Source organism: Apteryx mantelli, chromosome 3 (assembly GCF_036417845.1).
Source record: "Apteryx mantelli isolate bAptMan1 chromosome 3, bAptMan1.hap1, whole genome shotgun sequence".
Classification (NCBI taxonomy): Eukaryota; Metazoa; Chordata; class Aves; order Apterygiformes; family Apterygidae; genus Apteryx; species Apteryx mantelli.
This window is the reverse complement of record NC_089980.1, coordinates 87,511,639-87,523,741: the sequence shown is the minus strand read 5'-3', so window position 1 is coordinate 87,523,741 and position 12,103 is coordinate 87,511,639. Positions and strand designations below refer to the sequence as shown.

The following is a 12,103-nucleotide window of genomic DNA, read 5'->3' as shown; positions in this document are numbered from 1 at the left end:
TAAGAAGGGATGTGGAAATTGAGCTGCTGATAGAGGGAGTAGAGGATAGATCTGGTGTTTTCACAGAGCTGCCTAAGAGATGCTCTGTAACATTCTGTCCCCATTAGTTTCTTAAATAAAAAAAAGAAAAAGATTCAGGGTAAATTTTGTCAATATTGGTTAAAATAGGTGCATTTGAAAGAAGACAGAAAGTTTTCATATTTGGAAAAGATGTTAGCAGTGGTACCATTCATTTACGAGTGACAGACGGAAAGATACAGGTCAGATTCTCCAGCCTTTAGTCAGAACTCAGTTATCTAGACACCTGAGAAATGTATGGAACTTTTGGACTAAAACAGGCTTCTGGAAGCTTATATAAGTTATGGAAAATATGTTATCAGGGTATTTATGGCTGAGGCTAGGAGAGGAGGTCAGGATTTTGTTTTGCAGTTTTTGCGTGAATTCATGTCTCTTGTCAGGAAGAACTCTGATCCTAATGAGGTGATGCTTTATAAAGACACTGGTCAACTCGCGATGTCCTGTATGCTGACATATAGGCTACGGAGCAGTTATGTTGTTTGGAAAGCTGTAGTAATGGTAGGGAAAAGTTTGTGTGTGTATATATTTATACAGATGCATGCATGCAAACACGTGAAAAACGGTCCAATTAAAGTGCATCGAAGTTCTACCCTCTAATCCTCTCAGGGGGGTTAAAACAAGTACTTTCTGCTCTCAGTGAAGTAAAACTGAAATGAATGCTTTATCAATATCTGCAATAAATTCATCAGCCCACAGAACTTCGACCTGACCAACTATGAATGGCTTCTCTGTTTCAGGGCAATGTATTTCAAGATTCACAAACAGGAAGGTTCCTTACTGTGTCAAATTCAATCCTGATGAAGATAAACAAAATCTCTTTGTTGCAGGAATGTCAGATAAGAAAATTGTGCAGGTATGCCTCTACTTAATATCCCCCACCCCCAATTTCTATTTTCATAAGCAAGAAGTTGTTAGTTTTACTTGAAATTTTTGATTTAAGTAGTATGTCTCCACAAGTTACAGAATCTTCTTCTCCCTCCCCCCCCTTTTTTTTTTTACTAGACTTGCAAAGACTATTGCTAGAGTATTTGCTTTCCTACCTGAAATTACTTTAAAACTTGAAATAATAGGATTCTGAGATTTAGTAAAAGCCAGTGTCTTGCTCTGAACTGTTTTTTATTTGTAGTGGGATATTCGGAGTGGTGAGATTGTGCAGGAATACGATAGGCATTTGGGTGCTGTCAACACCATTGTGTTTGTGGATGAAAATAGACGGTTTGTGAGTACATCTGATGACAAGAGTCTAAGAGTCTGGGAATGGTAAGTTTAAAATTTTGAATTATAAGTTAAAGTGTATTATGAGCAAACTGAGAGGAAGATAGCAGTTTATATTTAAAAGTGTATGTAGCACATAGGAAACTGAGGAGCACTGAGCTATAGCTAGCTGAGGAAGAGCTGAATTTAAATTTCCCAAATTTTTATGTAATTACATATGCAGTGGAATTATTCTTTCAGAAGTAAAGAACTAGAACAATCTCAGATGTTCTTGTTGCTAATTTCTAATAGCTGTTAAAGTTGGCCGTATATTCCACAAACCCCTGAGTTCTGCCGCTTGGTCTAGTAGTTCTTAAAAGTTTTTGTCCAGTAAAATGAAATGTCCCTTATGAAGTCTAATTATAATACTTAATCAGCTTGAAATGATTCTTCCTGTCTAAGGATGAATTATTTTCACTGGCTTATTGCCCCACTGTGTTGCATTATTTGAAAATTGCTTTTAAAGTCTGTAAAACTTAATTCCACTGTATGCAAAGTAAAATGCCTTAAGTAGCCCCAGTTTTATTGGTGCAAATTTTTATGGGCATCAGGCTGCATTTATGATTAGCATAAATTATTAATCATTTATCATTATCTTACTGCTATATCTTTTAGAATCATTCCTCTAGAGATTTTAATTTTTAAAACTAGTTGCTTCCTATCTCATTGCTGAATACTAACCAGCCTATTTTGGCTTTGCTCGAGAGACTTCATAGATTCCCTTTTTCTCTAAAGAAAGCATAAGACACAGCCCTGTCAGCCTGAAGCACACTACACTCTATTAGTGAGCTCTGTTATCTCTCCTTTTCCCAAAGGTGCACTAGCCCTTAAATTAACCTTTTAAAGAACCATCTGTTCTATATTACATTAGTGTGTGTAGTTTTTGAATGCTTTGAACTTGGATATGTATAGTGTTTTATAATATCAGACCAATATCTCGGTGTAGCTTCACTTCTATTTTCTGGTAGTCTGTTTTTGTTTATTTGTTTGTTTTTTGACGAATCATTGATACCCACAGTATGAATACAATAGATGACAGAAAAATGAAAGTCTATCCAAGAAAAACTCATAGGAAACAACATTTTAAACAGCTTTCAATTTTAACATATTTTGGAAGAAAACAAGAATCTTCTACTTCTGAAACTTTTTTCCATGAGAATCTGGGACTTAAGATTTTTCTGCCCTTTTTTTGAAAGAACAATCCCATATCTTTAAGTTTCCATTTCATTTTGCCCTTCAGGTATGAAAAGCTTTCGCACATTACGGATGTTAGTTCGACAGCTCTGTGACTAATGAGTTCCTTCCTAGGCTTTTTTTTCTTCATCTAGACAAGAGACTCCAATCTGTGGTATTTGAATGTTACCCAAGCAGCCAGAGAAACTTCAGTATGTCTGTGATCTGCTGCTATCATTGCCAGCAGCAGCTGTGGTAATGACCAAAGTCTGGGAGCCCAGGCTTAGACCTAGACACATAATGCTGTCACCATATGTCGCTCCAAGTCACTCTGTTCAGTGCTTCATAATTAGCCCCATGTATTTACTAAGTTCCTTAAAGAAAAATCATTACAATGCCATGTCTGCTAAGGAATGGCTCCTGTTTGGTGAGTAGGAGTATCTCACTTGCACAAATCTGTTGTTTCCCTGAGATTGGATTGCCCTTGTTTTGGGAGCTTTGTGTTGATGGCTGAAATAAATAGCAAAGTGGGTGGATTTAGTCACTTTGTGGGGAAGAGCAGGAAAGGCAGAAAGGTTCTGGAATGGGAACATCGCAACCTGATTGTTCCAGTAGCAGAAGTTTTCCTTCTGAAGGAAAAAATATGTACTGAGCTTGCTGTGCGCTGAAGAAAGGGCTCCCTCGTTCAGATAACAGGGAACTCAGCTGTAGACAGTGTTCTGCAACACAGTTCTTGGGGCTTTTTCTTTGGTTTAATAAAAAGCAAATGTGCTGCTGTCTTCCCAGCCATGACTTGAAAGCTGTTCTCCACAACCTGCCATGATATATGCTGATCTGTCTGTAGGCATATTTCTACAATTTCAAGATCCAAATTTTTTTACAGTGAATTAAAACTAAATTAATGCATTCAGTAGAGAAGATTTGGGGCCTTGAAAAATTCCATGTCAAATTACTTCTTGCTGCACCTTGAATCTTTTTTTACTAATTTTATAAGGAAAATTATTTGTATCTTCATTGTTTTGGTTATTGCACCTGTTGACGTGTTTAAATGTGCAATATTTTTCACTATCCTAGAGAAACAAAGCAGCCTTCAAAATAATTATGACCCAAGTATGGCCTTAAAAGTCAGTAATTAAAGCTGGTCTAATTGCTTAGTTCCAGTTGTCCAGAGGGATTTTGTAGTATGTTTTGTAAACACTTTGACTTGGCCGGAGCTGGTAATAGGATGGCATGTCAGACTTCATCACGGCGAGCAACTTCTCCCCTGGGAATTTCGATCTCCTTTCCCCAGGAGTTCGTACGTGCAGAGGTTTCACTGTGGCGTGCACTGAGTTGCGGTTAGTTGGTTGTTGAAAGTTCAGGCTGCAAGTATAGGACAGACTCTTACAGATCAGATGGTTTGTTTAGTGATTTTTTTTTCTTTTTTTTTTCCCACTGGATTTCTTTAAAGTTTGCCTTCTTTTGCTTTCCGTTTGATTTTTATCTTTACAACAGTGTTATTAGTTGACAAAGATATCATATTCTCTCCCCTTTCTTTTAAAAAGGCAGAATGTTATTTTGTCTCATCTCCTTCATATGCTTCTGATACCTACCTGGATAAACAGTGAAATGATTTGGGCAACTGACCTTGGAGGCTTTTCTTTCCTTTAACCTTCAAGTCAGCCGGTAAAAGAAGTGTGCAGCAGGAGCTTAGTTCTTACTCTGCCAGGCCCAGCAGGCTTGTCAGCTCTGTCAGGCTATGCCTCCCAGCTGGCCTTTTCTCTCCATAGTTCCTAGTAAAGACACTGCGCTCTCATGAGTGCTTTATAATGTACGGATCCCAGAAGTATGTGTGTTTCTCTATATATAATTTATTTATTTGCTTACATATTTTTTTCTCTCTCCTCTCTGGGAAGAAGTCGTATAGAACCCCGGAGTGTCACTTTTCTTAATCTTGATATTACTCTTGATATTGAAAACATTTTGGCTTGTGAAATACTTAGGGGAGGAAAAATATACAAGCATTTGAAGATCTTTAAATTTAAAATTTGAACAAATATGCATGTCATGAGATTTTAGGTCAGCCAATCATGACAGCATCTTTCTCTCTCTCTCTCTCTCTCTTTTTTTTTTTTTTTTTTTTTTTTTTAGGTTGGGGGAAGGGGGTGCTTGCAGGGGGCAGGCTGGTCTTACTTCTCACTTAGCAATTTGACTCGAAACAAATGTGAAACAGAAATGTGTCTCTCTATTCTGCCTAGTAGTTCAAGGCAGCATATCGTGCCTAACTCTGTCAGGTGCATTTCAACATAAAGCAGAGCTGTCTTGAATAAATTCCAGTCGATGAGCCTGCATTCATTTGTAAAGAGAGAGAGGAGGCAGGAAAACCCATACTGCATTTTAATTTCTCATTGCAGTACAAATCAACATTGGAGATGTATTTTCTATAATGCTGAGACTTTTTTTTTTTTTTTAACCTGACTTTCAAAAGGATTGCTTTTACCTAGAATGAGGACTCGTGGGGAGGTTTTCAGATGACTAGTGGGCTGGGGGAGTGTTGCGTGTTGGGAATTGAATAGGATCTGACCTTGTTGCAGTGATGACTGTGCCCTGTCCCAGATGGGATTTGAAGCTGTTGGGATATTAATGAAGAAGGGTTGGATTGGGAGAGGGGCAGAGGGGGCTGCACTTGCTGTGCTGTCATCTTGGTCAGCCTCAGAGATTATGTGGACTCTTTAATCCTTTACAGATTTACTACCCAATTGTAGCCGTGGATCTCCCTGTTTGGGAGTGGGTTATCCCTGCACATGCTCTTATCCACAGAGTGTACAAGTCTGGTTGCTCTTCTTATGCTGAGGGGTAAATGATCGTGGTTTACTATACAAAAGCAGTTGTGTTGCCCTGAGCAGCTTCTCACCCCATTGCCCGCGTGCACGCTGGTTAGCACAAGACAGCTGGAAGTAACTTACCCCACAACAAGAGAGAGTTGTAGTTACATCACTGACGTTATCAGTGCTTCTCTTGACTGCGTTGTCATCCAGCAAGGCTCAGCTGGTGAGTGCCAGGCAGCCATCCACACCTTCTGCTCCCAGTGTGTCCCCAGCAGCCTTTTTGGTGTGTGTGAGACACTGAAGTCACGACCGTCCCTTCTGGGTTAATGAATATCGTGACAGAACGTTCTGCATGTGTCTTCTGCTGAATATGTTAATCACGTCTGTTTTCTGCTGGAGATTTCTTTTGTTTGATGAGGAAGATGTGCATTTCTTCCCTTTTTACTAGCCTTCTAACATAGGGTATGAGGAATACTGTGGATGTGTACAACCTGTTAGCAATTCAGTTTACATAGTTAAAACCAAATGACTATTCTGAGGACTAAGGATTAGACTGTACTCTCCCCCCCCCCCCCCGGTCCACATGCTTTTGTACAGAACAGTGTATGTTCTTAACAAAACAATGGTAAATAACTTGAATTAGGCCAGCAAAAAGTTGGCACAGTCCAGTATTGACTTGAGACTGGGGAGTTCAGAGTTCAGCTCAGCTAAGAACATTCTGAACTGGTGGCACCCCATTTGGGAGAGATCAGGAGGAAAAGGTCATTATCGGAGAAAAGAGTGTGAGAATTCTAGGAGTTTTTTGTTTGGTTGGTTTGGGGTGTTTTTTTTTTAAAGAGAGAGAAAATAATGGGCAGACAAATTGTCTAATTAAAACGAAAGTCAGTAAGACATTCAAATATACACATGTATATCAGTTTAGTTATTCCTGCTGCCTACGTAAGAATCTTGTAAGAGTTGCAGTTAAGCTGGAGGCAGTGGAATATTTTCATGTTACAGTCCTAGTCTAACAGTTGGAATTATAATACTGCTTTAGACTTTGGGTCATTTGGTTTGGGGTAAATTCACCCTGTGAGAGGCTATCCTGTAGATAGCTCCACAGTTGGAGTTCTCATTGCGCTCTCCATGATGCAGTGGCTGAGTAAATCAGCTGACTTCAGCCAGCCCTTTGGACCATCTCCATGTCTTCATAAAACACATACTTCTTCCTTTTGCAGGGATATTCCTGTAGACTTCAAGTACATAGCTGAGCCAAGTATGCACTCGATGCCAGCTGTGACTTTGTCTCCAAATGGTAAGTTAACACTTTTCTGCCTTCTTAGGCCTAGTTTCCATAGGCATGTCTTGCTGATTATATCTCTGTAATGTTCCCATGCTGCATCTCCTTGCCACCACCACCCCTCCATTTCCCCAAATGAGTGTGTGCGTTTTTTCCAAGATTGGAGAGGATCTGGTTTAAGTTTTAAGAACAAGTATGTCAAAATGAGGGGTTATATCAGGATAACTGTATCCATTTAAATTTAGACCTTGATCCAGACAGGGTAAAATGACTCTTTCTTTCCAAAGAGCTATGATCTACTCTTTGCTACATTTAAAATATTAAGAGGAACAATGGTGGGAATTGCTGATTAATGCAAACAACTAAGCAAATTCAGCAGTCTCTACAGTGCCACTGATAAAGCAGAGACTGATGTTGTACATGATCCTGTCAATGCTGTTGCTATCTGTTCTGAATATAGCCCAAATAACACTTGCGTAAGATAAATCCCATGTTATTTCAGTGCTCTTGCATGTTAATGTTTAACAGGTGTTTATTGCTTTTATCAGAATCAAACTGAAGGAGGATAAAGGTTTACTGCCTCCAATAATCAGTACAAATCCTTCTCATAGGACCAAATCTGTTTTCTCTGTTTTGGCCAAAATTAAATAGCTTCAGTGTCAACATTATTAAATTGTCACTAGACTTGCAGTTAACAGTTCCATTGAACTGAGTAGTGACCGATCCACTGTTGCACAGCTAACATTTCCATAGCATCAAATTGTATTTGCTTTCCAGTGTAAATATCTTATTTTCAACAATAGAAGTAGTTTTAATATAAAAAAGAAGATTCTGGAGCCTCTTTAAAACTTTCCAGTCAAGTTTGTTTCTTCAGATGCAGTATTCTGATACTCATCTTTGCTTATTGCATTTTTAGGGAAATGGTTGGCTTGTCAGTCAATGGATAACCAAATTCTGATTTTTGGAGCTCAGAACAGATTCAGATTAAACAAAAAGAAAATCTTCAAAGGTCACATGGTAGCTGGCTATGCTTGTCAAGTGGATTTTTCACCTGACATGAGGTGAGTTCTGTGGGATTGAGCTTCATCTTAAACACTAAATTTCTTTTTGAAACCTCTGCAACATTCATTGGTGCACTGCCTTCCCATTAGGTCAGCATCAGACAGATCTCTAGCCAAGCAGCCGAAAGCAGTTTGCTCATGTCATTTGATAGGACTGAGAAACTCAACTGTTACTCAGAGCAATATTTCAAAAAACAGTCAGCATAATCCAAATTCCATTTATTTTGCTGTGTTAAACCTTCCAGAGACTCCCCCTGTTTAGCCCAGCCCTAGTGTAGCAGAAGAGGCTTTCTCTTCTTATTTGCGTCTGGCTCTTTTTGCACATGCTCTGCAGCAGCAGCCTCAAGGCTGTATTCCAGCAGCGTTCACTTGTCTAGAATACCTGTGTGTCAGACTTGCCCAGTTTTTCCAATTTGCAAGTCTCTTGTGATATCCTCATTTGTTCTGAGAGAACTGCCTTGTTCATGTTGTTTGCTCAGTAACAGGCCTATACCTTTACCACTGTGGGTACAGAAGATTTTCATTACTTTAAAAACGGGAGAATAGCCTCAGCAAAGTGGGAGAAAAAGTGGAGAGAAGTGTCCGTAAATTTTAAAGAAGCTTCTGGCACTTGCTCTTTTCCTGATTTATTCTCTGTAGTTCCAGTAACAGTCCGCACGGTGTAATCACATTGCTTAGCACGTTTACCTTGCAGTCGATGAATCACCTTCTGCGGGGCTTGTGCTGCCTAAAGTACAGCATGCATGCTAATTCCTTGGCAGGAATGCTTTCAGACAGTCAGATGGGAAGCTCATCGGGTGAAGCGCTTTTTCATCACTCAGTATACAATTATAACAAAAGCCGTTCTTGAGCACTTGATACAGCTTTTATTCTAATCCCTTTAATATAGCTATGTGATATCTGGAGATGCAGATGGAAAACTTAACATCTGGGACTGGAAGACAACAAAACTCTACAGCAGGTTAAAAGCACATGATAAAGTCTGTATTGGTGCAGTCTGGCATCCACATGAAACATCTAAAGTCATTACGTGCGGCTGGGATGGTCTCATTAAACTATGGGACTAAAGAGGATGCTACAAAGATCTGAAGCTGTAAGTCTTGCAGACATCTGAGATTTGAGTGAATTCTGCTATAAGGATGGGTAGACATTTGTAGTACAGCTGTTCTCAGCTAGCTGTATATATACTCCCAAAAACGGGAGATCTTCGTGACAGAAAACTGGACTGGAAGGATATAGTTCTAAACATGACTTCTGGGTATGAGATGCTGAGGTCAGTAAAGCATGCAGAATCAAGTGTTAGTTTGTCATGTCACTTTTTTTGTGCAAAATACTTTTGTAAAATAAAATAATTTTAAGAAAAAATATTTTTGTGGTTTTGGGTGTCAGATGTGTAGAGTTAAAGGAGAAAACCAGCAATTGTATAATTGTATTCTGTAATTCAAAGAACAAATCTTTGATATCTACTGCAATAGAGCTGGAAAAGATGCATTTGTTTACACGCTTTTTGGCAGTATTCTGTGGTCCCCAAAATTCTTCTAAGTTTATAGAACATAAAGCCCCTTGCTAAGATCTATTAATACATGATAGAAATGAAGAACTAATCAGAAGCTTGCATAGCCTTCAGTTAAGCTGTATGCACTGAAGACTGCATTCATAAAATTATTTTGTCTGTATTTAGATTTAACAATTGCATCGTGCTCATCACTGAGATTCATCTTTGCAACTATTCCTCAGTTTGAAGGTTTTCCTTATAGTGGGTACTCTTTGGTTGTGTGTTGTTTTTCTTCTCTTTCCTTATGCTGTTAAGATCTAATAAGCATGACAAATATCTTGAAAGAAAAACAACAAAGTAAATGTCTCTTGTTCAGTTTGGAATACATTGTATTATAAGCCTCACAGAGTTTGACAAGTTAATGTATATACATGTCACTTTTTCTCTTTAAAGAACTTATTTTTAATAAATCTTTTTATAAAAAGTCTGCTTATCTTCATTGAATTCTTCCCTCTAGCAGTGTCCACATAAAATATTTCATATCATTTGGCATTCTAATTCCCAGTTGTACCAGAGTTCAGATAAACTCATTTTCTTGCACTGTTCATGCAGAACTAATGCAAGTTGGAAGCAGGAAAAAAATCTTTTAAACTCCGTATCTGTTCTGATTTTGAGCCCGTAATGGAAACAAAAAAGAGGTGTAACAAATTTGTCCAGCAGATCAGTCTTTAATCAAAGTTTTGAATTACACTATATTGTCATTTACTAAAAATCCGGTCACTGTTCCTTGGTTATAATCAATGGCAAAGGAGTAATAGCCATAATCAGCAGTAGGATGGAAGATAAGGCACTTTGGTAGTTGAGTTGCAAAGAATCTCAAATTGTGGTGACAGAAGGAAACCCTTTTTTTTAATTTACAACTTTGGGAGGCTTGATTAACAAGTCGGTTCTCTTCTTTCAAAGAGTACTCACTAAAGTTAGGCATGTGTGAGTGAACATGAAGCTTATGGATTTTAAACCAATAGTCTAAAGCTGAGCTTCATGTTCTTTCCACTGGCCGCTTGTGCCATCACATATCTACACCAAATTTACATCTATTTTCCATTTACTTTCCCATCTCAGTAATCTTGTGTCTATTTCCACAAAAAAGCCCATAGGCTATTTTTACATGCAGCATACTTGTCTTGGTAATTGTATATTGTCTAGCCTCACACCCATGTACAAATCCTGAGTTGGGAAAAGCTTCAAAAAAACAATGAGTGAGAGGGTGAGTTGGGGAGTGTCCCGAGGATCCTGCCCTGTGGAGGGAAATAAGCGGCTGTTCTCATTTCTTGACTTGAAGGATGTAGGTAGGAATGAGTTGCTGCCATGTCGCAGACCGTGAGCTTCTGACATGTGGTTGTCTTTCACAGGGAAGACTTAATTCTTGAGCTGGGTCTTGAGCTCTGCTGTGTAGTGTGCCCTATATGCATGCTGCGTAAGGAGGTAGTGGGCTGAAATAATTTAGAATATTTTTTCTTCAAATACATTTCCTAATTAGATATGTATTAACAGCTTGTAAGTATAGGGAATTGGGGAGGAGAGGGGGAATTAGAGCAGATACAAAAATAAAAAATTCTCACAGGAATGTTCTATATTGGTTTCCATATCAGAAACGTCTCTTTTTTTCAAATGCTTAAAAGCATTTAAATTGTAATAGCACAAAATGTTTGGCTCTGTAGTTGGTGCTGTGTTGTTCCATATATCACCTATCAAGCGGAACTTATTTCCCTTTTTATGTATATTAATGCAGTAATAGGCTAACTTTCTCCTTTGAGGGAGAAAAATAAGAAATGTTGACTCAATAAATTCTGCTGGAGTTGATGAATTAGGATTAAATGTTTGCAATGAGCCCTGAATCAAAATTCCACTGGAAACTTTCAGATAAAATCCTTTGTCCCTCGCTGTTGGTCACTGCATTAATCTTTTGTGGAATTTCTCACATCTGCATTGAAGCCTGCAGGGGGAATTTTTATGAGCCTAATTCCCTCTTGTCAGCTTTGAAGTTATGAACGCTAAAGCTCACGTTGTCATCTAGTTTGCTGTGCATGAGGATAGACAGCGTGTGTCTGTGTGGCGTGAGTCTAGACTTGCCTTTCCAGCAGCCACCTGGGAAAAGATTTCTTGTTGGGCTAATTAACTCTAATTGTGTCATTCCCTTATCTGCCCAGTTTCATGTTTCACCAGAAATTGGCCCCTTACAAATGTTGGTCAGAGCAAATCTAGACTGAGACCTCTAGGCTGAACTTAGTGTGTGAGCAGACAGAGCCAGGGAAAAGCAGCTTCTGGAGAACAGGGAACAGCATGTTTTGAGTTTCCCCAATTTACCGTCTTCTAGCATAAGGCAGAGAAGGCAAGGAAGTAATTGAAGCTGAGAGGAGCTTCTTGTGAGGGCTGGAGGCAAGCATGCCACGCTGTCTGGGAGAAATACTTGAAAGTGGGATTGCAGGGTAGGTATGACAGCACTGTAATTTTGTTCCCCTTCATCATACATCTGTAACTTTAAGGGATGATGTGGCAGTACGTTGGCAGTTTTATTTATACCAGTTACTTTTGCAATGGGGATTTTGTAGATAAGTGAACCATCTCCATCATTCTTGGAGTTTTGCCTTGGAAACTTGATAGTTCTTTTGGCCTTGTGTCATCTTTTTCTTGGACTTTTTTCATAGGGGAGAGGGGGGAAATATCCTCACACAACTTGCTGGTAAGAAGGCTGTCTTTCTTGAAGCAGATGGTCTTGGCATCTGTCTTGCACAGAGTTTATAATGCTCCCTAGTAAGATGGGGTTGCTCAGTCTTTGCCCTCATTAGGAGGAACAACTATCTAAATTATTATACATCCAGAAATTTCTGAGATTGTCTTGTAAAAAGCCAATTTTTAACAACAGGCAGATGTTCAATACACCACTTAACATTGC

The 12,103-nt window shown here is 38.9% G+C and overlaps 1 protein-coding gene across 4 annotated transcripts in view; it reads left to right on the top strand.

The window, feature by feature from the left end:
* CDC40 (cell division cycle 40) overlaps nucleotides 1-9,632 on the top strand; it is a 39,172-nt gene extending 29,540 nt beyond the window's left edge. For all 4 annotated transcript variants that reach the window (XM_067293866.1, XM_067293865.1, XM_067293863.1 and 1 more), the window contains 5 exons: nucleotides 816-931; nucleotides 1,205-1,338; nucleotides 6,530-6,606; nucleotides 7,508-7,652; nucleotides 8,542-9,632. In XM_067293866.1, coding sequence (XP_067149967.1) covers nucleotides 816-931; nucleotides 1,205-1,338; nucleotides 6,530-6,606; nucleotides 7,508-7,652; nucleotides 8,542-8,719 — 650 coding nt within the window. In that variant the 3' untranslated portion in view covers nucleotides 8,720-9,632. The remainder of the gene's footprint in view (nucleotides 1-815; nucleotides 932-1,204; nucleotides 1,339-6,529; nucleotides 6,607-7,507; nucleotides 7,653-8,541) is intronic.
* Nucleotides 9,633-12,103: the final 2,471 nt, after the last annotated feature.